This window comes from Heloderma suspectum, chromosome Z (genome assembly GCF_057233095.1).
Source record: "Heloderma suspectum isolate Gila_16-S chromosome Z, 16-S_ref, whole genome shotgun sequence".
Classification (NCBI taxonomy): Eukaryota; Metazoa; Chordata; class Lepidosauria; order Squamata; family Helodermatidae; genus Heloderma; species Heloderma suspectum.
Window position 1 is genome coordinate 4,317,318 of NC_139476.1, and position 22,544 is coordinate 4,339,861.

Here is a 22,544-nt window from a genome sequence, read left to right on the forward strand (position 1 = left end):
ACGTGCCCTCACTGTCTTAGAAACGCTAATCCAGGAGAGTTTTGGATTACAGCTCTCATCATCCCTGACCATTGGCCGTGCTGGGTGGGGCTGATGAGAGGCGTAGTGCTAAAATCTGGAGGCCACTACGTTGCCTACCCCTGCTCTAATACCGCGCTCAGAGTAGCAAAGGCACTCTGTGTAGGCTCAGGGGCTTTTTCTCAGTACTTCACATCCCTCAAGACTAAGCCCTGGCATTGTGAGAACAGCTTCAGGGGCTAAATCTTGTTGAGAAAACTGGCTAAGATGCTCCCACAGAGGAGCATTTGTTTATAGGGGAGAGACTGCCCTTCATTCTTAAGATTGCAGGCTCTCAGTGGGCAGAGAGCTGCCCGTTTTATTCTTGCTCTTCCATAAAACCCTGTAACGGGGATACACTGGTTGCAAGCCCCTCAGCATGGGAGTCACAGCTGAGGATCCCCCTCTCTTCCCTGGATCAGGGATGCCCTCCTCCGGGTCAGTATGACAAATTGGGACAAGGGGGTGCGAGGTCTTGAAGGAAGCTTTTAGGTGGGTAGCGGGGTGGGTGGGGGGCATACACAAGCAAATATGGGGACACATTGTCTTGATGCATTAGAATGAGGACTCTGTGTTGCTGCAAGGAGGATGGCGGAGCTGAGCAATGCTTAATCCCCACCCAAATCTGGGATTCTCAGTTTCCCTGAACTCCTTTCCAGACCAAACATAGATGCTGTGACTGCATCCCTCTGTTGTCATGGCAGCCTCCTCCAGGGCTAAGCCTGTTAGCCCTGGTCCAGGCCCTGCTTCTGTTCTTTCCTTTCTCCCTCCTTCCTTTCTCTCCAGTGCTTTGTCATATTGTTATTTTTATTAGGCGGCAGTATTGCAACTGAAACTCTCCCCAATCCCAGAAGCTGGGTCCCACGTAGCCGGCTCAGGTCGACTCAGCCTTCCATCCTTGCGAGGTTGGTAAAATGAGTACCCAGCTTGCTGGGGGAAAGGTAGTCACGACTGGGGAAGGCCATGGCAAACCACCCGCTACAATCTGCCATGAAAACGCCAGCACAAGCGGCGTCCCTCTAGGAGTCAGCAATGACTCGGTGCTTGCACAGGAGGAACCTTTCCTTTTTCTCATCTTCATTACTAACAACATTTATATGGCGCTCCCAAGACAGATTGTGATTTACTTATTTGTTTTTAAAAACCATTTCTTTCCACCTAGAGAGAATGCAGAAAAGTGGAAGATGAAGTGATAGGTTCATACAGCAGGGTAGGTAAAAATGTATTTAAATAAATTAAAAATCGAGTTTATTTTTTAAAGTATTTAAATGCTAAGGTTTTTTTTAAAGGTTAGTTTACAATTAAATCTGAATGCGGGCTTGTTAAATACATAGCTATAATTCTTAAAATTAAATTGGCAACCCTCTACCAGACATGTTAATTCTAAACCAATGGTTTAGTTGTGATTAATTTAATTCCATTGTGTTCAATGAGATGCAAAAGTCCGCGACCAAAATGATCAAACCAAACGGCTGGAGCAACTCCCTTATGAAGGAAAAGTTGCAACATCTGGGACTGTTTAGCTTAGAAAAAAGGCAAGTAAGGGGAGACATGATAGAGGTATTCAAAATGGTGTGGAGAAAGTGGACAGGTAGGCGTTTTTCTCTTTCATAATACTAGAACCCAATGGGGTCATCCCATGAATTTAAATGGTGGGAGATTTGGGGCAGATCAAAGGGAGGAGTTCTTTGCACAGCACATAGTCAAACTATGGAATTTGCTACCACAGTATGTGGTGATGGCCACCAACGGCTCATAGAACCTCATAGAATCATAGGGCGGGAAGGGGGATTAGACACATTCATGGCGGATAAAGCTATTAAGGGCTACTACTCACATTGGTTATATATTACCTATGGAACTGGGTAAAATCCAATGTAAGTCCTACTTAGAGTAGACCCATTAAAATGAATGAGACTTAAGCCAAACTAATTTAAGTGCCATTCATTTCAATGGGTCTACTCTAAGTAGGATTTGTGTGGGGGATTTCACCCAGTATGCCTGTCAATCCCAGTTGCTGGGGAACATGGGCGGAAGGGTGCTATTGCAGTCAAGTCCTGCTTGTGGGCTTCCAATTGGGGCATCTGTTTGGCCACTTTGGGAACAGAATGCTGGACTAGTGAGACCTTTGGATCTTTTATGTATTGTCATCTACCAAGAGAGTCCTTCCCAGCCAGGGGATGGCACTGATTTTTAACAAACTCATCAGAATGCAGTTCGGAAACATTTTTATTTTGGAAAAACAAAATAATTAAAGACACTGGCCATTCTACAGTGGTACAAATTGTTACCGGCGCTTCAGGAGACTGGTTGGAATGGCCAGTCCTTGGCCCAATATGGATTCAGTTATAAAAAAAATCCACCTCATTGAACCCTGTGTAAGATCCATACCAGAACCAAAACAGATCCACGGCAGTTGCATCTTTTCAACAACATGTGAGGAGAGGGAAAAAAGTGAAATGTAGCCACGCTGATGACAGATTATCCCCAAAGGCCGTGAGAAGTGTTAAAACATGGAAAATCTGTTGGAGTGGAAAAGGCATTGGGGAAAATTGAAAGCTATGTTGGTTGAGAGGCAAAGGATGAGACATTCCATGAATAGAGGGGTGGGCAAGATGTTTTGGCCTACAACTCCCATAACCCCCCACCATGGGTTATGCTGGTTAAGGCTGAGGGGAGTTGTAGGCCAAAACATCTGGAATGGCCACCCCTGTGCTAATGTTTAGAGAAGGCTTCCCTAACCTCCAAATGTGTGGGACTACAACTCCCATCACCCCAGCCAACATGGCTGTTAATGGGTGCTGTAGTTCAACACACCTTATGTTCCACCAGTTAGAGAAGGCCGCTTTAGAGAAATGACATTTCCTAGTTTTCCTTTTCAGATTTCCTAAAAAATTAAAGGGGTTCAGCGCAAACAAGGCTGCAGGGTTCCTTCCAACCAAATTAGAGATTTCATCCTCATCCCTCCTGCCCTTCTGCTCCACAAATAATAAATCCAGAAATTCTAGTAGCCCCAAGATTAGGTACATCAACCAAACCCTCTTTTCTCCATTTGAAAAATTCAGGCCACAGTCTAATTTCAGGATGCTTTGAAATACCCTTAAATGAGTGGTGGTGGAAAGAAACACCGGATGACTTTTCTCTTTCTTGATTCATCAGGGAACTGTGCAGCCTCAGGAAAAGGGTGTGCGAGAGAGGGAGTGCCACAGGGCGATTTAAAAAAGATGGTGGATCCACTTTGGAAAGAGCAGAACGGCTTGGCATCAAGGATCTTGGCCTGGTACCAGGGTTACTACCACCATCCATGTTAGTCCAGAGGCACAGTTATGTTACGTTTACAGCCGCTTTATTCATACAAACACACAAAGCTGGCCTATGATTCGGGAGGCTTGCGCTTCACTGCAAGTCAAAAGATTCTAAAAAAGGCACATCTAAAACGAGACAGATGCCGTTCAACCTGGGCTCACTCAAAGGCTCCTGGGAACTGCCATTTTGCAAGAGCACTGAAGACCTTTGAGACCTCCGGCCCTCCTGCAAGACAATTCCCAGAGTTCTTGGGAGCCACGGCATACTTTTGAAAACCAGAGACGCTCTTAAGGGCCCTTCGTCGGCTCAGATGATTCCTCTTGTGGACTATCAGGTTTCTTGTTGGGTTTTTCATGGACTTGGATGCCATCGCTGGCCATCCTGTTGTCGGCACTTGGCACGTCAGGACGTTCCACCAAACTGGGGGCAAAGGGACCCACCACCCATGGCAGAGGGACGTTTTGGACCACATAGTCCACCATCTCGTCCACAGACCCGCGAGCTTTGGTGATCCGTTCACGGCTCTGGAGCAAGATGGTGGTGGGCACGTCATGGAAGGAGTTGGCCGCTGAGAAGGCAGAGTGGAGCTCCTCCACGGTGTGGCGGACCAGCTGGACTTTGTCTTGGATGCTGGCAGGAAGCCCTTGGACGCTGGACATGAGGGTCAGGCAAGAGAGCTGTAGCTGATGGGTGAGGCCCCGGAACATTGTCAGAGTCTGGGACTCGACCTATAAGATACAAAGATAATGAAATTGGTTTGTAACCACATACAGCATGCTTGGGTGACATGCGGTTGCTGCCATGCCATAATATTCTTTTCAGGAAAACAAAATGCGGGTTTTTGCGGGGCGGGTTTCCCCATTTTCTGTGGACTGTGGAGTGGCTTGCAGGGTGTGTGTGGTGAAGGTGGCCTCCAGACCTCTCACAGTTGCTCACGCCTGCCCTACAGTGACCCCTCCCCCCATGCCTCCTTAATGGTTTCCATTATCAATAGGGCCTTGAATCTTTCGGAAAAACACAAAAACGGGGTGAGTGGGGGTAGGTGGGGAGGAGCTAGGAATTCACAAGCAGACCAGAAGCTCTGAGCTACATGGCACGTATGAGGCTCCCAGTTCAAGGGATGGGGGAAATGGCTCCTAACAAAAAAGGGGCTCTCTCCCAACCAGAGGAAGGGAGAGAGACAAGCTACCTCTGGCTGCACTGATGAGTCCAATGGCTCATCCCTCCCAGTTTGCTTCTGGTTCCAGTCCAGCCACATCTGGTGTAGTTTCGCCTGACCGCCCTGAAGTTTCTGGTCCACACCCTGTTTTACATGTTCAATCTGACAAAAAAGGACGAAAAGGGTGGGAGAGAGGAGAGAACCCACCAGAAGTTTTTTCCTCTCTCTCCATAATTCACTCATGCACCTCCCAGCAAATACATATGAGCTCCCATGTCAGGGAGATCTGAGCAGCATTTCTGTGCTTCCCTGGTTTCCCTTTTCTCCCTCAGCCCTGAACCCCCAGCGCCTGCCCATGTAGTGTCCCCATCTCTAGGGCATCTCCCCACCCTGCAGCACCAAGTCAAGCCAAGCCCTGCTTTCCTCAAGGAAATGGCCCTGTTTGGTCAATGAAGCATTCTGTGACATCACAGCAACTCCGCCAATGGCATGCAAGCAACAGCCAGGAATGAAGACTCAGTGGCCCAGTTAAGGAGCTCAGCGTGTACGGGGTTGAATACGAAGCTTCTAGCATCCCTGGCCGGGCATTCTTACCAACTCGATGGTTTGGTGAAGCTGGGCCAGGACATCTTGGGTGCCCTGCTTGGCATCTTTCAGCTTGGCCAGGGAATGCTGGTAGGCCCGGTGACGGAGCTTGCTGGAGAGCGACCCCAGGCGCACGAAATAGCTCCCCTGCTCTTTCTGCTGCTCCACTGTGGCCATCTCGAAGCCCTCGACTGAGGTGGCCAATTCGGCTGAGAGAGGGAGGAAAAATGGCTTATAGTGGGGGTATCAAACCTCTTTCAGCCTGCTCAAAATTCAATTTTGGAGAAACTCTTGGGGGACGCATTCCAGCGGTGGGTGGGGTTGAGAGCAAAGGGGCGGGGCCAAAAGTGTAAAGAATACCAAGGTTTCCTTGGGCCCCTATCTGGTCCTCTGGGATTCCCCAGATGGCCCCACCCCCTTCACTTAACCCTACCCCCTTTCTTCCAACCACGGAATGCTGGGTGGTTTCCTGCTTTTGTGCCATTTTTCCCCATTCCAGAAGGTCAAAATGCATCTTCCAAGGCTTGGTTACTGGCAGGAAGCGCTTGAAGCTACAATATGCCGGTGTCTGTTGCATTTTTGGCCCCACCCCTTTTGCCTTTGGCCACACCCACCACTGGAATGCACCCCCCCCCCAAGAACTTCTCTGTAACGGGATTCAGCCCTCAGGCTGAAAAAAGGTTCCTCACTCTTGCTCTAGCTCAACCGTCCCCCAACCTGGTGCCCTCCAGATGGGTTGGGCAATAATTCCCAGCATGCTGGTTAGGGTTGATGGGAGCTGTAGTCTGACACATCCATAGGAGGATTACACGCACCCAACTCTTGGTCGGTCATCGGGAGATAATGATCCACCAGCTTCTCGGACGTGCCTAGCACTGCATCCATGCCTGTTGCCACCATCTGTCCCACTCTGGACCCCATGACCGTGTTCACGCCACCAGCCACCACCGACCGGGTCATTTCCACGCTGCCCTGCACAGCCCCTTTGGCCATGTCCATCACTCCACTCACGCTGCTGCTCATGACCCCCCTGGCGCCGTTGACGGTGCTGGAGACGGCGTCCCTGGCTCCGGTCATTTTGGTGGACACCAGCTCCTTCGTGTCTGCCACCACCTGGAAAATTAGGAGAGGGAAGCGAGCAAATATGAGAAGCAACACATGGATACAGGACAATGGCACATGCCCCTTCAACCCTCAATTCTGGTCCCAAAATGGACACTTTAAAAATTCAATAAAATGGGAAACCCCACAAAGGTTGCCAAAAAGCAGTAGGACGAGCAAAAGAGGTGTTTTATGCCAAAATAAGAAACAGTCCCAATGTGTTTTGGACCAAATGTAGGTCCTCCTTCAGGGAAATTCAGTGTGACCACATTCGATAATGCTTGCTCTTCAAACTCCAGTCTCCAGTGCTAATGTGATAAGCACTGAATTTCCCAGAAGGACCTATATGCCATCCAAAACACCTTGGCACTGTTTATTATTGTGAAATAAAACACCTATTTGGCTTGACCCATTGCCTTTTGGGACCCTTTTAAAAAACAAAACAAACAGCTTACAAACTACATTTCACAAAGTCCTTTAAAAAAAAACAAACCATGGTCGTTAAGACATTCTGTAGTGCAGGCCAAAGGTTGAGATGTGTCACTGCTAAAAAGACGAAAGAAAAAGTGCTATTTGCACCGTGTGTGTGCATATGAAATGTGTGCACACATGGGAGGTGCCCTACCAGAAATATACATCTTCATTGGCTTTTGGGAAAGCCCTAAAAAAAACTTTATTCCAGTCTGTTGTGGGGTGATTTGGGCGCTCTGTATTTTAATCATGGTTTTCTCTTGCTGTTATTTTAATATTGCTTGCTTATTTTATTGCTTTAATAGCTTTTAGTCGTATTACACCGCTGGTTTGCCAATGGCACAGTGCCTTGGGAGGGTGAAAATGCTGAAAGGGGGACTGTCAAGGATAATGGCCTGCTTTCCGCCATAAGATCGGGTGAGGCTGTCACATCGGATGTAACCACCTGGGATTTTGTGTTATCTAAAGGCTCCTCGTCCCTTTGCCCAAGGCCAGGCGCAGCCCTTGCAAATTGGGAAATGAGAACAGCTGGAGTTCGTGGGGAGTCCCAGCCTCTTGGAGGCCAGGGAGGTCCACCCAGGGACTGAGCCAGTGATTGGCTGAAGCAAAATCTGCCCTGAGTTGCCAGGGTTGGGCATCTAAAGTGGGCTAGGGTTGAGGCATGGTGTCTCCCTTCACCCTGGTGGTCCTGGACCTGCAGACAGCTGGTCGCTATCTGGGGGGATCCATACTTAGGTATGCAAGGATAGACGAGGTAGATTTATTATTATTTTGCTTGGGTGTACATTCATGAAGCTCCCTGTTTATAGTTAAGTGATTTAGCTTTGTACCCTCTGTGTAACCTGCTACTTCCATTCTTCCCTTTCTCTTTACCCCTTTCTCTTGATCTTAATAAACCTTTATCCAACCTGTAGTTGGTGTGGTCTCTCTGCATAACCTTAGTGCTAATCTCAGTGTCTCTTGGCTTAGGAGGGTGGCTACTGGGTATTTTGGGGGACTGAAAGGCTAGGTTTGGCCAGTCCTGTTTTAGGGAAGGGGATCCTGAGATTGGGTCCTGGGCAGTCCTCCCGCACAGGGAGGTTGGGGCTGGTCCTGGTGGTGGGGATCCTCCTTCCCTCCTTCCTCGACAGGGGCTATTATTACGACTACTACACAGGTTCAGTTGTGTTGGTGTAGTACTAACCATCTCAGATGGCCGTTGCAAGATGGGTAGTTTTTCCTCCAGCTTATCCAGCCCTTTGCACGCATACTCATTAGCTGTTGCAACTAGAGAGAGAGAGTGTTAACTGCTACCAACAGAATCTTTTGGAAAGAAGAACCAAGTTGAAAGTGGACAATTCATTTCAGAAGCACCCAGGAAATGCAAAGGCATACCGTTCACTTGGATGATGTTGACTGGGAGCCCGAGGGTTCCATTCTTCACAATTTTCCAGCCAACATAGCTGCAAAGATATGCCCCACCAAGTTGCTAGTCCTCATAGCTGCTAGGAGACAGCTTTGAAAGCAGAGGGTTGACATTTGGGTAAAGCTGAGAAGCCAGGGAGATGGCTGGGTAAGGTTTCCAGCAATCAGGGATTCGGACGGTGCTGGCTCCCAGTTTTGGAGGGACCTTGGGCAAAACACCCTTCATGGGCCCCCTCCCTTGGTGAGTTTGCCTTCTCACCACCATCATCACCAGTTGCTCTTGCTCCTTTTCCTCACCACTGCTACCACTCTCTTGCTTGTTACACAGAGAGCAAGTCAGCAATGGCCTCTCCCACTCCTCCTTCTCCCCACCCCTGGGCCAGAGCGAGAGGTAGGTGAGCAAGCAGGTTGCACTGGTGAAGAGGAGGAGCAACTCCAGGGGCTCTTGCCAGTGGGCCCCTGCTGGGTGTGGGCCCTTGACAAGTGCCCGACCAGGCCTACCCTTGATGCCAGCCTTGTATTTGGGCAAGGTAGGCAAGTGCCCTGCACAGCCTGCGAACAGCAAGAAGTAGAATACAACCATACAAAAGACAGTGACCAGTGGAGACTTCTATGTTCAATATCTGTGCCAGTTTCTCATAGAATTAGAGAGACAGATTGGAATTGCGCCAAGGAGAGACAAGCCCCTGGACTCCAAGGAAGTGCACGATGGTCTGCTCCCCCACTCCAAATACACAAGACAGGCAATAAAGCTGTGTTCACCCACTCTGAGGCTCCAGCTTGGTCAAGAGAGGCTGGGCACCACTAACGGCTGCAGCCGTGATGGTCTTCACCCCTTTCTCTGCCACGTCGCAGACGGACTTGAGGTAAGGGTGGGTCTCTTTCGTGGAGGCGTAAGCTGAGGAGACCATGTCACAGGTCGAGCTAACCAATGGCAGGCTGGCTACCCGGCTGACCACATTCTGCCAAGGGAAGGAAGAAAAAAAGGAAGAATTATACGTTGGATGTGTATCATTCCCTCTAATAGTGAACTTGAGTGGTGAGTGCCAACAGGACTGGAGCCAAAACAGGGGCACCAGGAAACAAGAGGGAGGTACTGGTGTTTAGGGGAACCGGAATGGTTTGCAAGGAAAAACAAAAAACACAAAAGAGAGCACCCCCCCCAACCCCATGAGCACAGAACACGCTTAGTCACTACAAAATGCCAACTGTCAGTTGGAAAAAAGTCAGAAAATTGGAGGTGGGTAGCAGATGCAATGGCTTTCCTTAACTCTGTACAGCTTATAGTCACCTTTCTCAAGCTGTGTTGGACTATTGCCATCAACCTCAGCAAGCATGGTCAATATAAGATTTTATTGCAGATTCCCACTTTTCTTTTTCTTATTAATAATAATTAATAATGAGTCATTATTAATCATTAATAATGAATACACATTATTAACAATGACTGTTAATAATTAACAATGATTATTAACAATTACTGATTGATTGATGACATTTCTAATGATGACATTCCCAACAGCCGAAGCTCTCTGGGTGGTTCACAAAAATTAAAACTACAAGCACAGCATAAAACAATATAAAGTATAAAAGCTTAAAACTACAATATAAAAGTACAACCAGGATAAAACCTAGCAGCAATGAAGAGATTTAAAATACAGATTTAAAACAGCAGAGCTAAAAGACTAGAGTGCTAAAAAGCCTGGGAAAATAAAAAGGTCTTCACCTGGTCCCAAAAGGAGAACAACATAATTAATTATTAGTAATGATTATTATTATTATTTATTAACAATAACATTAATGACTGTTATTTATTATTTGTAATTATTATGTCTAAATTATTATTTATACCCTGCTTTAAAGTATATCTGTTTACAAAGACAACTCAGAAATTTGGTAATAGCTACCATTCACACACTTTGAAATTAAATTCCAGTTTTGCCCAAGCAGATCTTGGGGTTACACTGACATATTAGGGCTTAAAAGAAAGGAAAAGAAAAGAAAAGGGAAGGGAAGCATTTCCAAGAGATGAGAACTGCAGTTCTTCAGTGGCCGTTTCTCAGATGTGCACCATCGTGTGGTAGAACAGAAGTATAACCACAGAGTTTTACCAAAGAAATCCCATTTTGGAAGGAGTAGCAGCAGAGAGAAGTACAGGATTCCTTTACTTTGTGGGCAGTGAAGTGGGTTTTCCAGAAAATTCTGGATCCAAAGACTATTGTGGTGCACCATTCCGGTTGTGATCCCATCTGGTATGTTTAAATGAACTGAGTAAACAAAATACTAAAAAATGCCACCTCATAAATGTTTTTCAAACAGCCAAATTTGTTTAGGGGAAAAAAATCCAACCGAAAAGTATCCTGATGCTGCAATCTTATAGCTACTTTCTGGAGAACAAGCCCAGTTTGAACACAGAAGGACTTGCTCGTGAGTAAAACACGCAAAGGATTGCGCTAATAGTGGTTTCAATGTTATGGTCAAGTTCAAAGTTTTACTAGGAAATGTTTAACCCAAGTAACTGCAATGTTTTTGCAGTGGAAAGCTGTGCTATTGAGTTGCATTGTTTACATCTGAAGGAAATGAAGTCTGTCCCCCCCCTCCCCCAACCCCTTTTAGCAGGATTAGAATTCTGTGTGCATAAATATGCATGCTTCCTGGAGACCTGGAAAAAAGGTACAGCTTTCAGGTACAAAGACACAATTTGAAGGGTATTGTATCTATTCAGGTTATTCCCATTCAACTTATATTGTATCCACTGATTAGGAGTTTTTAAGGAAACAATGTATTACTTAAAATGGAAATGTTTTCATGGGAGAAAAAAAAAAAATATAGGAGGGGAAGTGTTCCATACCACATCGGTGCTGGTGAAGGAGGCTTCCTTCCAAAAAATAAGAAAGGCACGAATACTTTGCATTCAATTTATTTATTATTACATTTGTATCCCAGATTTCCCCCTCCCCCCACCCCTCTTGCAAGGAACCCAAGGCGGCTTTCATGCCCCTCCTCCTCTCCCTTTTTATCTTCACAACAACCCTGTGAGGTAGGTGAGGGTGAGGGTCAGGAACTGGCCCAAAGTCACCCAGTGAGCTTCATAGTCAAGTGGGGACTAGAAGCTAGACTTCCCAAGTCCCAGTCCAACACTCCAACCACTACACCAACCCGGCTCATATTTCCCACCTGAAACAGAGGGGCAGACATATTTGGTAACCGAGGGAGGAAAGGGGCTGATTATAGCCCAGAGACTGCAAGCTGCTGATTAAGGAAAGGTGAGAAATTTGGTCAGACTGCATACCTAATATGCACTCCCTGAACCAAAGCATGTACCAGAACACAGGCGAGCTCTGAAAATCTATGTTTTCCCTGAACATTGAGCTTCAACCTGACAATGTAAAGATACACATCAAAAAATGCGTATATTAAGAAAATGTGTGCAGAAGATCACACTTTTAACCTTTGGGGAGGGAATGCGTACATTTTTTAATTAAAAAGCGCATTAAAATGCATACAATTGGAAACCTCTGTACCAAAAAAATAAATAAAATGTATATACTTGATGAGATGTGTACAAGACCACGTATGAATTCCCGTGCATGTTTAAAAACAGTTTGCAAGTCAATGCGGAAATAGGACTGAACATATTTTAAGGTGTGGAAATCTGACAAACTGACTGGTAAAAGGACTTCACAGATTTACTGGCCTCTCGCTAAGCTCCAAATCGGAGGTCGAGACTCACGACAATGTACCTGTTGTTCTGGCTCTTTGCTTGCAGGGGCGGTTTGGTTCTCCACGCTGCTTTCTTCTGACGACATGGCGCAACTAAGAGGGAAAAAGAGGAGCCCATCAGGAGAGGATCTGTCTTCCCACAATGCATGGTGAAACTTAGGGAACTCCCTGACACATGATACAGCGAGGGACACTACATCTGGGGGACTTGAAATAAATAAAAGTTGCACGAATTCAGGTGAAACGGTTCTATCGACAGCTAATTTACCCAAGTGGAACCTCGAAATCCCCTGGAACAGCAGCAGGCAGCAGCATCGTACAGCTCCTAGCTAAATGCTAGCTTGAGGTTTTGAGGGGCATTCCCATAGGCACTGGCTCATTTCTCTGCATCAGAGGGTGGGTAAAACAGGTGGCAACAGCCAGGAGAAACAGCAGACCCCTGGTGTGTGTGTCTTGGTTGTGGGGCCCCCTGTTGGGACTTGGGCCTCAGCAGGTGCCTGGCCATGCTGACCATGTTATAGGGCATGAAGAGAAGCTCTGCTCCAAGTGGAGCTAAAGAGAGCAGCCACCTATGGCGTATCCCCCACCCCCAGCTTTGGGAAGAAATTCAGCCCTCTCCTCAGGCACTGTATTTGCAGGCCCCCCAAGTTACACATCTGCCCCCAAACTGGAGTCCTCCTTACACACACTGCCTCAAATCCCCTTCCCCACTGGGAATTCGCATTAGAGGGGAATATTAGCAGTGGCGGGCAATTGCTCTTTTCAGGGAACCTCGCCTCCCAGGATAAACTTCCAAAGAATTCCAGAATTCCTGGGACACAGTTTGAGGGCCACGTGGACTAGCCTCTTGGATTTTGTTTTTAGGAATTTGAAGGGGTCTCTGGAGGTCATCTGATCCAACTCCTTAGTGCAGGAAATTCATCTCCAACCTAAACAAATCCCTGGGAAGACACCCATCCCCAACTGCTTCTTTTCTACTGGCCTTCACATCTGGTCTTGAAGCCTAGCCTGGGGAAAAAAGAGCTGTGAAGGGGTTACGGGCAGGAATGGAGCGAGTCAGGGTTGAAAAAAGATTACCATGCTCCCCCCTTCTTGCTTTACACCTGTTTGGGATCAACCTACGCTCCAAAATCAGACCACCACCTCCACCATTACCTAAGACAAGAGTTCCACAACATGATGCCCCCCCAAGTCTTTGGGACCTCAACTCCCATCAGCCCCAGCTTTGGGAGCTGTAGTTCAACACATCTGGAGGGCGCCAGGTCAGGGGGAAGGCTGACCTAGACCAGGGGTGGGGAACCTCTGAGAGGCACGTCCATTTTTTTTTAGAATGAGGAAATACTGCCAGGGAGCAACCAAATGATCGGTGGTTGGGGGAAAGGGGGTGTGGCCAGAGAGAAGGGGCGTGGCTTCCTGGAGAACTCCAGATGACTGGATGGGGAACCCCAGGTGAGGTGAGTTTGGCCCCTGGTCTTGAGTTTACCCACAACTGACCCAGAATGTACTCTATGTGGGGTTACCCTTGAACACAGTTCGGAAGCTGCAGCTGGTACAGAATGCAATGGCTCGCCTGATTAAAGGCAGCCGCCGGTGAGATCACATCACTCCAGTGCTGAAGGAGTTGCACTGGTTACCAGTTGTTTTCCGGGCCAAATTCAAGGTGTTGGTTTTGACCTTTAAAACCCTATATGGTTCCGGCCCAGCCTATCTTAAGGAGCGCCTCCACAAACACCAGACAGGCCGCTTAACAAGATCAGCCTCGGATGGCCTTCTCTCTGTCCCATCAGCCAGGACAGCTAGACTGGTGGGGACGAGGGAGAGGGCCTTCTCTGTGGTGGCCCCCACTCTGTGGAACTCCCTCCCTAGGGAACTCCGCCATGCCCTCTCTTTAATGAGCTTCCGCCGCGCATTAAAAACGTGGTTGTTCAGGCAGGCATGTGGGGTGGGTTAGGGTATTTTAGAAAACGTTTTTTTATTGTAGAATTTTATTGTTTTAAACTGTTTTATTATATGCTTGTACATCGCCCAGAGTGGCCAGGTGACCAGCCAGATGGGCGATTAATAAATTTAATAAATAAATAAATAAAAAGACTTTCTGACCGTAAGCTCCTCTTTTTGTATTTTGGCATATTCCCCCGCCATGTGCTCTGTGCAGTCAATAAAAGTCTTTTTAGTCATTCCACGTCCCATTAAGCAGGCAGCAAACAATGGCATCTCAAGCTGCAACTGAGTTAACACTCTAGCCCGTCTTAAGCAAATGCAGCGTGACGCGTCGCGTTAGGGTAACAAACAGAACTGTTCCACAGCACTGCAAATACAAAGCTGCTCTCTAATCTGAGCGAATCCCCCCAGAATCCATCTTACCAGACCCGCAATTCTGGTTTGGTGTGTTAAGGGGCTCAAGGACTATGTGTTCTGAGTCCTATATGGGGGATTTGGAGAGAAACTCTCGGAGGCTGGTTAGATTTTAATCCAAGATAGGAAAACAGCCCAAGCGGAAAACTCTTCATCAGGAGCTGAGCTGGGTTGATGTTCTATAGCAGGGGTGGAGAAATTTGGCCCTCTGGGGGTCCCAGTTGGCTACACCCCCTTCTCCTGGCTCCACCTTCCCCCCCTCAAACTACAGATCCTTGGGTGGTTATCCAGCCTTCGTAGATTTCCCCCTGTGTTGCCCCGACCATGGGCATCGAACTCTTGGATTAGAGGTGCCAAGATAGTGATACATCAGATTCAAAGTTTTACTTACAAGGAATACTTTATTGGGTAACTCACAGCACACAGGCGTACCCAATGGTTGGATCAGACATCTTCTCTGAACCCTGAGCCATTGGGCCAAATGGGTTTTATACCACACATGTTAGCAGTATAACAGCAGCAAGCACCCTGTAGCGTTCATTCCCATCATAAACTAACAACACTTGGTTCTCAGCACAGCCACCTGTAAACAAACTTCACTTCCCAGGCAGAGTGCTTGATAACACTCTCACTCATTAGTATGGAATGTGCTAGGCTATGCTACCGGCCCTTTGAATCATCTTCACATGCTCAGAGGCTTATTAGCAAGGGAATTGCACCAATAATGAACTTAAGTGAGCATTATGGATCTCTAGGCCCCTCTTACACTATAAATGGCTTGGCTACACTCCTGGTATTGGCCAATACACCCCCCTCCTGAGGCCCCCTCCCTCAGCGAGTCCCCCTCCTCACTGCCACTGTCACCAGCTGCTCTTCCTCCTCCCCTTCCTTCTCGTCATGGCTACCAAATGCTTGCTTGGCCGCCAGAGAGCCAGGAGCAAGTAGGACATGGCGTCTCCCGCTCCTCCTTCTCTCCACCACCACTGTCTGGGCCAGGCGAGAGGCAGGTGTACAAGCAGGTTGCAAAGGCGAAGAACAAGAGCAGCTCCAAGGACTCAGTGGGCCCCTGCTGGGGAGTGGGCACTAGGTAGGTGCCCAACTATGCCTACTCTTGATGCTGGGTGCCCACATCACCAGGGGGTTGAGGATACACTGTAATTAGAATCATAGATTAGTAGGGTTGGAAGGGCCCTACAAGGCCATCGAGTCCAACCCCCTGCTCAATGCAGGAATCCAAGTCAGAGCATCCCTGACAGGTGGCTGTCCAGCCTCGTCTTGAATGCCTCCAGCGTGGGAGAGCCCACCACCTCCCCAGGTAATCGGTTCCATTGTCGTATTGCTCTAGCAGTTGGGAAGTTTCTCCTGATGTTCAGCCGGAATCTGGCTTCCTGTCACTGGAGCCCATTATTCCGTGTCCTGCACTCTGGGATGATGGAGATGAGATCCTCTCTGAGACCACCTTTGAAGAGCATTATCCTGTCTCCCCTCAGTCTTCTCTTCTCAAGGCTAAACATGCCCAGTTCAATTACTTAGTTGCGCCTCACACTTGGCTTTATATTTCAAAGCACAGCCAACACACTATCCCCATACAAAACAGTTCCTCTAGGCCTCAGCCGGGTCTAGTCCTGGGTACAACTGTAGGACCACCGGCAGCCCATGAGCGCCATTTTTAGGCGGTCTCTGGAAAAGTGGCAAGAGAATATCTGTACTTTCTGACAACTGAGAGAAGAGGCTGTTTTGTACCAGACCTGGATTATCAGAGAGGCTAACAAGACCCCGGTTCAGAGTCCCACGATTTACATAAAATACAGCACTGGATTTGATGCCGGGGTCGGCACTTAAGAAAACCCATTACTGAAATTTGAGTTATGTGTTTTGATTAGTAGAATTAAATAAACTTTTTTTTTATTAATCTGCTGAGTCCCCAATTTTTTTCAAGCCCCCAGAAAGAACGTCACAGCAAGGAGGAAACCAACCTGGCCCCAGACACTGGCCAGAGAAGCAACGGTTGCAGGGACTTTCTTCTGCCCCTCCCTGCCAGAAAGAAGAACTTTGAAGCTAAGAACTGGTGCCCGAGTTTTGCTCTTTTTCCCCCCTCCTCCCTCGCAATCCCTTTTCCTCTTGTGCCATGCCTTTTAGATTGTGAGGTCTCATTATTTACCTTGGTAAGTGGCTCTGGAAGGGGTTGAAGACTGGGTGAAAAATACTGGAAATAAATACATATATAAATAATAAATACTCGTAGATGGAGTTTTCCTTTTGCAGTGGTGTTGACAGGAAGCCATTGATAGATAACCACAACGTTCTGGATTCTATGCCTCTAAACCTGTCCCTTTGAACATCCATATATCTTTTGTGGGTAAGAATGAAGTACACGTCCTTCTTCAAGGGAAGCGCTGTAGCTCAGTGGTAGAGCCCCCGCTTTGCTTGCAGAAGGTCCTAGGTTCAATCCCCGGCATCTCCATGTAATGCTGGGAAAAGTCCCCTGCAGTTGGTGCCAATCAGTGTAGCAGATAATATTGGGCTGATGGTCTGACCTGGTAGAAGACAGCTTCCTATGCTCCTATTTAAACCATGTCTTGACTCAACACCAAGAGGACTAGAAACTTATTTCATTTTAAGGGGGTTAATGGTACCGCACATGCTCTGCATGCAGAAAGTCCCAGGTTTCTGCCTCGTATTCTCCAGGCAGGGCTAGGAAAGAGTCCCATCTGGCAGCCGCTGCCAGTCAGTGTTGACAATATTGGGCTGGATGGACTGATGCTCTGAGTCGGTATAAGGCAGCTTCCGATGTTCCTAGCCCCCCAAAAGGAACTGCCATCCAAGCATCAAAAGGCACTGGGATATGCTGTTGAGCCAAGGTAAGCACAGGAAAGATGCCCAAGGCAACATGGCATCCAACATGGCTGACGGAAGTTGGAGTCCAAGATCACCTGGGTTAGATGATGGAAGAGGAGATGAAAAAGAGTTGAGGGAAAGGCCCAGGTGAAGCTGTTCCAGGGTCATAAAGAAGGGGTCAGAACCTCAGGCCTGGAGGCCAAATCCAGCTACTCAGGGGTTTTCATTTGGCCCTCCAGGGTTCTCTAGAAGGTCACACCTTTTCCCTTGCAACCACCGATGCAAGTTTGCAACGCCTCTCCTAAGGCTTCAGGGCTCGCAGTAAGAGCTTGAAGCTAAATCTGGCTGGCATTTTGGGAATTTTGACCCCACCCCAATTGCCATTGGGCCCACCGACCACTGGAACGCGGCCCCCGTGCTGAAAGAGGTTCCATGACCCTGCCGTCAAGGGCTGCGCGCGGTTAGCAGAAAGGTGGCGACAAGGTGCCCTGAGGCAGAGAATAAAAACAGCCTGGGCACATCAGCTGGACATGCTCAGGTCTGTCCAGGGAGTTAACTTTCCCCTAGTGGGATGCTCGCCACCAGCACGGAAATGCCTTACTCATTTCGAGAGAACACCGTGCCAGAAAGGTCAACCTTTGCCAACTCAGAACACAAACAGATGCAAGCAAGGATTATGTTTGTGCATCTCATTGCATGCTTGCCTCCTTTGGGGGGGGGGGGAGAGTAAAAAATGTGGAATGAGCTACAAGGTTTCGTTTCCTGAACATGCTTTCACATGTCTTACAGCCAGGAACAACCCGGCCTCCCCAAAACAAACACCTCGATTTGGAAAGAAGAGGCAATGAAGCGAGTGCACAGAATCGTACACAACTCTGACAAGACTTGATTCACAGAGACCACAACACCTGCACACACTAAGCAACACTTTCTGAGTCAGTAAGAATTGAAGGCCCACAGAAGAGAGCATTAAGTTTCTAGCCCTCATGGAGTAATGGCAAAAAACCAAGAAGTTTGGCCCTGAACCACTCTCCCTATTTATATAGTGCTTAATGCTACGAAGTGCCTCATAAGTGGTGTTCACCGTGCAAAGGGACAATAATAGTCCCAATTTACTGATGTAAAAACCGAGTAGGAGAGAGACCTGAAGGATTCACAGGTTGTAACCCCTGGCCTCTCATTCTCATGTACAATCCTCTCTCAAATAGATCCACTAAATCTCAGCAATGCAGTAGATCAGGTATTTTGCTGGTTTTATTGCTTTTAACTTTTCTATCCCTGCCCTTCTACCCAGGAGCACAAAGTGGTATTTTTATCTTCACAGTAACTCTGCAAGGTAGGTGAGGCTGAGAGAGAGCGAGAGAGCGCGCAGACTGAGATTTGTGGCTGAGCGGGAATTGCGTTTCCCAATCTTAGCAGGACACCCTAATCGCTACATGACATTAGCTCATCTCCAAGGGGTGCCCACCTGCAACCTAGAACCCCCCCTCAATTCTACCATTTGCTCAAGGTACCAAATCCGATTCAAAGGTCAAATTGGATCTAATGTGGAAAGTTACCTGGCCCCAGCAGAAGTTGGCTAGAAGAAGGCAAAGCCAAGAACAGAGATTCGTTCTGAGATGTGATGGGCAACATCCTCCAAAGGGAATGCATGTCTACCATGTCTCTGAGCACCCGTCGCAGGGAATTGGGCATAAGGACAGAAGAAGAGCCCTGCTGGATCAGACCAAAGACTATCTAGCCCATCATTCTGTTCCTCCAGTGGGAAATGCACAAGCAGGACATCCCAGATGCTGGGAGTTGTAGTCCAAAATGCACCAGTTTGGGGAAGGCTGATCCAAAGATTACCAGATAGCAGTTCAGGGAGTAGGGAACCTGCAACCCTCTAATGATGCTGGGCTCCAACTCCTATCAGCTGCAGCTAGCAAGGGCAGGGTGATGGGAGTTGGAGTTCAAGAACACCAGGAAGGCCACAGGCTTCCCACCCCTTTACTAGCTAAGTAATAGCTAAGCATTTTTTTTTTTTAAATAGAGTTGTTAAATAGGATATGGGTTTCTAACGGCCTTTAAGTTTTACCGGGCTTCCACTGATCCCTTGAACAGCGGAAGAGAACACGTGGTTAGGCTCTGGAGGTCATCTTAACACTAAAAGCCAGGTTGGTGTATTGGTTAGAGTGTGGGACTTGGGAGACCCAGGTTCAAGTCCCCACTCGGCTGTGAAACTCACTGGATGACAGTCACAGACTCCCACCTCACAGGGTTTTTGTTGTAAGGATAAAATGGAGAGGAGAAGGAGGGTCATGTAAGCTGTCTTGGGCTCCTTGGAGGAAAAGGAGGGATATAAATGGAACAACTAAATAAATATAACAAATAAATCCAGGCCAAATTACTCATTCATAAAATCCACTGGTTTCAACAGGAGTTAGAACATTTTCCATTTTATTGAGAGATCCGTGGACTTAAAAGCACTCGCAGGTGCCCGGCGTTATCAACTTAGGGTGCAATCCTTTGCATGTTTAGACAGAAAATGGCTGGGGCATGCTGGGAATTGTAGGACCTTTTTCTGTTTAAACATGCATAGGATTGTGCCTTAATTGTCTTGCCAACTTATTACCCATTTATCTATTAACTTGACACAACGCTGAACCCTTTTGTCTCTGACTTTAAGCCCCAGTGGCTTCCAAGCTTTCTTTTTCTCTAAAGACTCAAAAGAGACTTGATTCAATAACCCTGGAATGCAGAGGAGAAAGGCTAATTCATTCAGATCTGCTTCTATTAAAACCACACGCCCACATGCGCTCAGCGCACAAAGAATGCACTAGCAGCATGCTAAAAAGTTTGTAAAAACCTAGACTCTGGAAGCAAAAACGAACAGTGTGTGTACGTGCGAGAAAACAGGAACAATAGATGACCCCTTTCCTTTTATGGTTGTAGAAAGAACCAACAGCAGTTTTAAAGGTGCAGACGGGCAGACTTACCAGGGAGTAAGACCCACTGAACTCAGTGGGGCTTACTTCTGAGTAGACCTATATAGGATTGCATTTTGATCTGAAGTTGCATTAAAATGCAGACACACAACATGACTGTATTATTTGCAGTCATCAATCGCCTTTGTTTGTTATTTTTGAGTTCAGAAGTATTTACAAACTTTTATGTATAATCCAAGAGGCATTTTAACACTTGTCAATTTCTGGGAGGCTGGTGGATCACAGTGCTAGTCTGTTGCAACAGACACAAAAGAGTCTAGTGCCTCCTTAACGTAGAGGACAGGTTCTACCGCCATAAATGCTGGCCTTTTAAAGCTGCCATCCTACACGCAATTTCCTGGGAGTAAGTCTCTTTGAACTCGGTAGGGCTTACTTCTGAGTAGACACGTTAAGGTGTCACGAGATTGTTATCTCATGCGACTTCGAAATGAGAAGAAACAGTCGATTTAGGGGGCTGGGCTTTTTTTTTTTTTTAAATGTATTTTAAATACAGATCCAAAATTCCTAAACTTTGTTCCGAACAGAGGGGTGTGGGGAGGCGAAAGAAGAGAACCGGAGTGCGAGGATTTTGCAGTCTGACGCTACAGCCGTGCTGTTGGCGAAGCCCCTTCCCATTAACAGAAGCAAAGCCCACCCCATTTTACCCCCCCCCCCAACCCAGTGGAAGCTTGGAGGCTCTCAATTCGGTGGGGCTGCGATTCCATTCTGGGTTCCAGTCAGAACTCTATAGGAGCTATCCAAGGTGCCGAAACTATTTTGGGGAAAGGGTTCCGCCCAGAATGGAAAACAGCCCCGCCGAAACTGGGGCCACCAGCCTCTACTGGCAAAACCTGTGGTTTGCCACAATAACTCCCACCCCCCACCCGGGAATCTGGGGGAAGTGACTTCCCAGCACACCCACCCCTCCATTGCATAAGATCATCCCCTTGGAACCATTTAAAAAAAAAACCACCTTCCACTTACCCCGGGGGAATAAAACGACCACGCTGCCACGAAAGTCTGGAGGGCGACTGATCATCTCCCAGGAGTGGGCGTGGTGAGAACTTTCGGTGCGGGAATTTTGCTACATTGCAGAGCGTCACAGCCAATCAGCGGAGGGGAGGACTCCGCCGCGGCCAATGGGGAGCGACGGAACGCGGCCGTGAGCGAGCACGTTGCGAACTTGTTACAGAAGGCAAAGGACAAAAAAGAACAACAACAAAAAAAACCCGCCAGGATTTCTCTGCGACGCGTGGGTTGGAGGGGGTCGTGGGAACGCGCGCCTGGAAGGAACAGCGATCCCGTCTCAATAGGACCAGGGCTGTAATTTGAAGCCCCTTAAATCTGTCCTATTATTGGAAAAGAAGAAAAGAAAAGCAAGACTCAGCTCCGGTATGAAGCTTTTTTTTTTTTTTTAAAGTACCATTATCATAATAAAACAAAAAAACCAACACGAGTGCTCCGGAGCATACGCGGAAGTCTGGCCACGCTGCAGGCAGATAGTGGGATTGTACTTTTGTTGACGTTTATGTATAATCCACTTTTTCTAGAATGTTGTAGCCAATTGAAATTGATATTTTTAATGCATATAGGTTTTATATATATATATATATATATATATAGTTTTCTTTTTGTGATTTGTTTTGTTTTGCTGAAATTTACAGTCAAAATGAATATAAAAAAGAGGCTGTGCTTTTATAAAGTCCTTTTCGTGGAGTTTGAATTTATTTATTTATTTTTTTACAAAAATGACTAAGGGTGCAATTCTATGCATATTTGGACAGAAAAAAAGTCTTACAGCTTCCAGCATTTCCCAGCCAGCTATATTTGTCTAAATATGCACAGGGTTGTGATCTAAGTGAGATGGTGGCAGCTAGATAGAAGCGTATAAAATTAAGCAGGGTGTGGCCTGAAACAAGTCCCTCTCCCCTCCCATTATACTAGAAGTTAGGGTCACCCCAGTCTTTCCACACAGGCCAGAGAAAGCCCCTCTTCATGCAATCTGTGGAACTTCCTGCTATAGAATGCAGCAGCCGCTGCGAGGTTATATGGTTTGTAGAGGGGATGTAAGATCATTTCGTGGCAGTTTGGGTAGCCCTACTGAAGGGTTTCAGTAGCGGTGATGGCTAAATTTCTTTATTACGTTTATAACCCACCTTGTCCCCTCTCGCCAGGAGCCCAAAGTCGTGTACATGGTCCTTTTCCTCTCCATTTAATCCTCATTACAACCCTGCGAGGTAGGTTAGGTTTGGGAGTCAGTGACTGGCCCAAAGTCACCCAGTGAGCTTCATGGCTGAAAGGGGATTAGAACCTGTAACTTCTAAGCCCCAGTCCAATACTCTAACCACCACACCTCATTGAGAGCTTCGGCTACTGGGCGGTATAGAAATGAAATGAATGAATGAATAAATAAATGGTGGGTCACAGCGTGCATATGTGCGTGCGTGCTGTCCTCTTTGCACTGTCTTGTGGTCTCCCAGGAAACCTCTGGTTGTCCACTGAGGGAAGCAGAACATTGGACTAGGCAGACTTTTGGTCTGACCCAGCAGGGCTCCTTATATTATCCCACTCCACATGTG

At 47.3% G+C, this 22,544-nt stretch overlaps 1 protein-coding gene across 4 annotated transcripts; it reads right to left on the reverse strand.

Moving 5' to 3' along the window:
- Positions 1–2,268: 2,268 nt before the first annotated feature.
- LOC146333525 (perilipin-3-like) lies at positions 2,269–21,021 on the reverse strand. Of its 4 annotated transcripts, none has more exons than XR_014786503.1 (9): positions 20,950–21,021; positions 11,827–11,899; positions 8,850–9,045; positions 7,863–7,945; positions 5,923–6,220; positions 5,117–5,316; positions 4,553–4,684; positions 2,763–4,091; positions 2,269–2,682 (listed from the first exon to the last, which is right to left on the reverse strand). XR_014786503.1 is itself a non-coding variant. In XM_084826187.1 (9 exons), exons 2-9 carry the CDS (start codon positions 11,890–11,892, stop codon positions 2,617–2,619), a joined length of 1,302 nt encoding a protein of 433 aa, XP_084682313.1. In that variant the 5' UTR covers positions 11,893–11,899; positions 20,950–21,021; the 3' UTR covers positions 2,270–2,616. The 4 variants fall into 4 exon arrangements, 2 of the variants coding, with proteins under 2 accessions (XP_084682313.1, XP_084682312.1); XM_084826187.1 differs by having other exon boundaries at positions 2,270–2,682; positions 3,831–4,091; XR_014786504.1 differs by lacking the exon at positions 4,553–4,684 and having other exon boundaries at positions 2,270–2,682.
- Positions 21,022–22,544: the final 1,523 nt, after the last annotated feature.

Bases quoted from the DNA above. Each gene is read 5' to 3' on its own strand.
- LOC146333525 (XM_084826186.1), bottom strand. From the start codon at position 11,892: ATGTCGTCAGAAGAAAGCAGCGTGGAGAACCAAACCGCCCCTGCAAGC. The intron at 6,221-7,862 runs GTTAGTACTACA...CTAATTTTCCAG, and splicing joins TGCAACGGCCATCTGAGATG to GTGGTGGCAGACACGAAGGA. The intron at 5,317-5,922 runs GTGCGTGTAATC...TCCCTCTCTCAG, and splicing joins GATGACCGACCAAGAGTTGG to CCGAATTGGCCACCTCAGTC.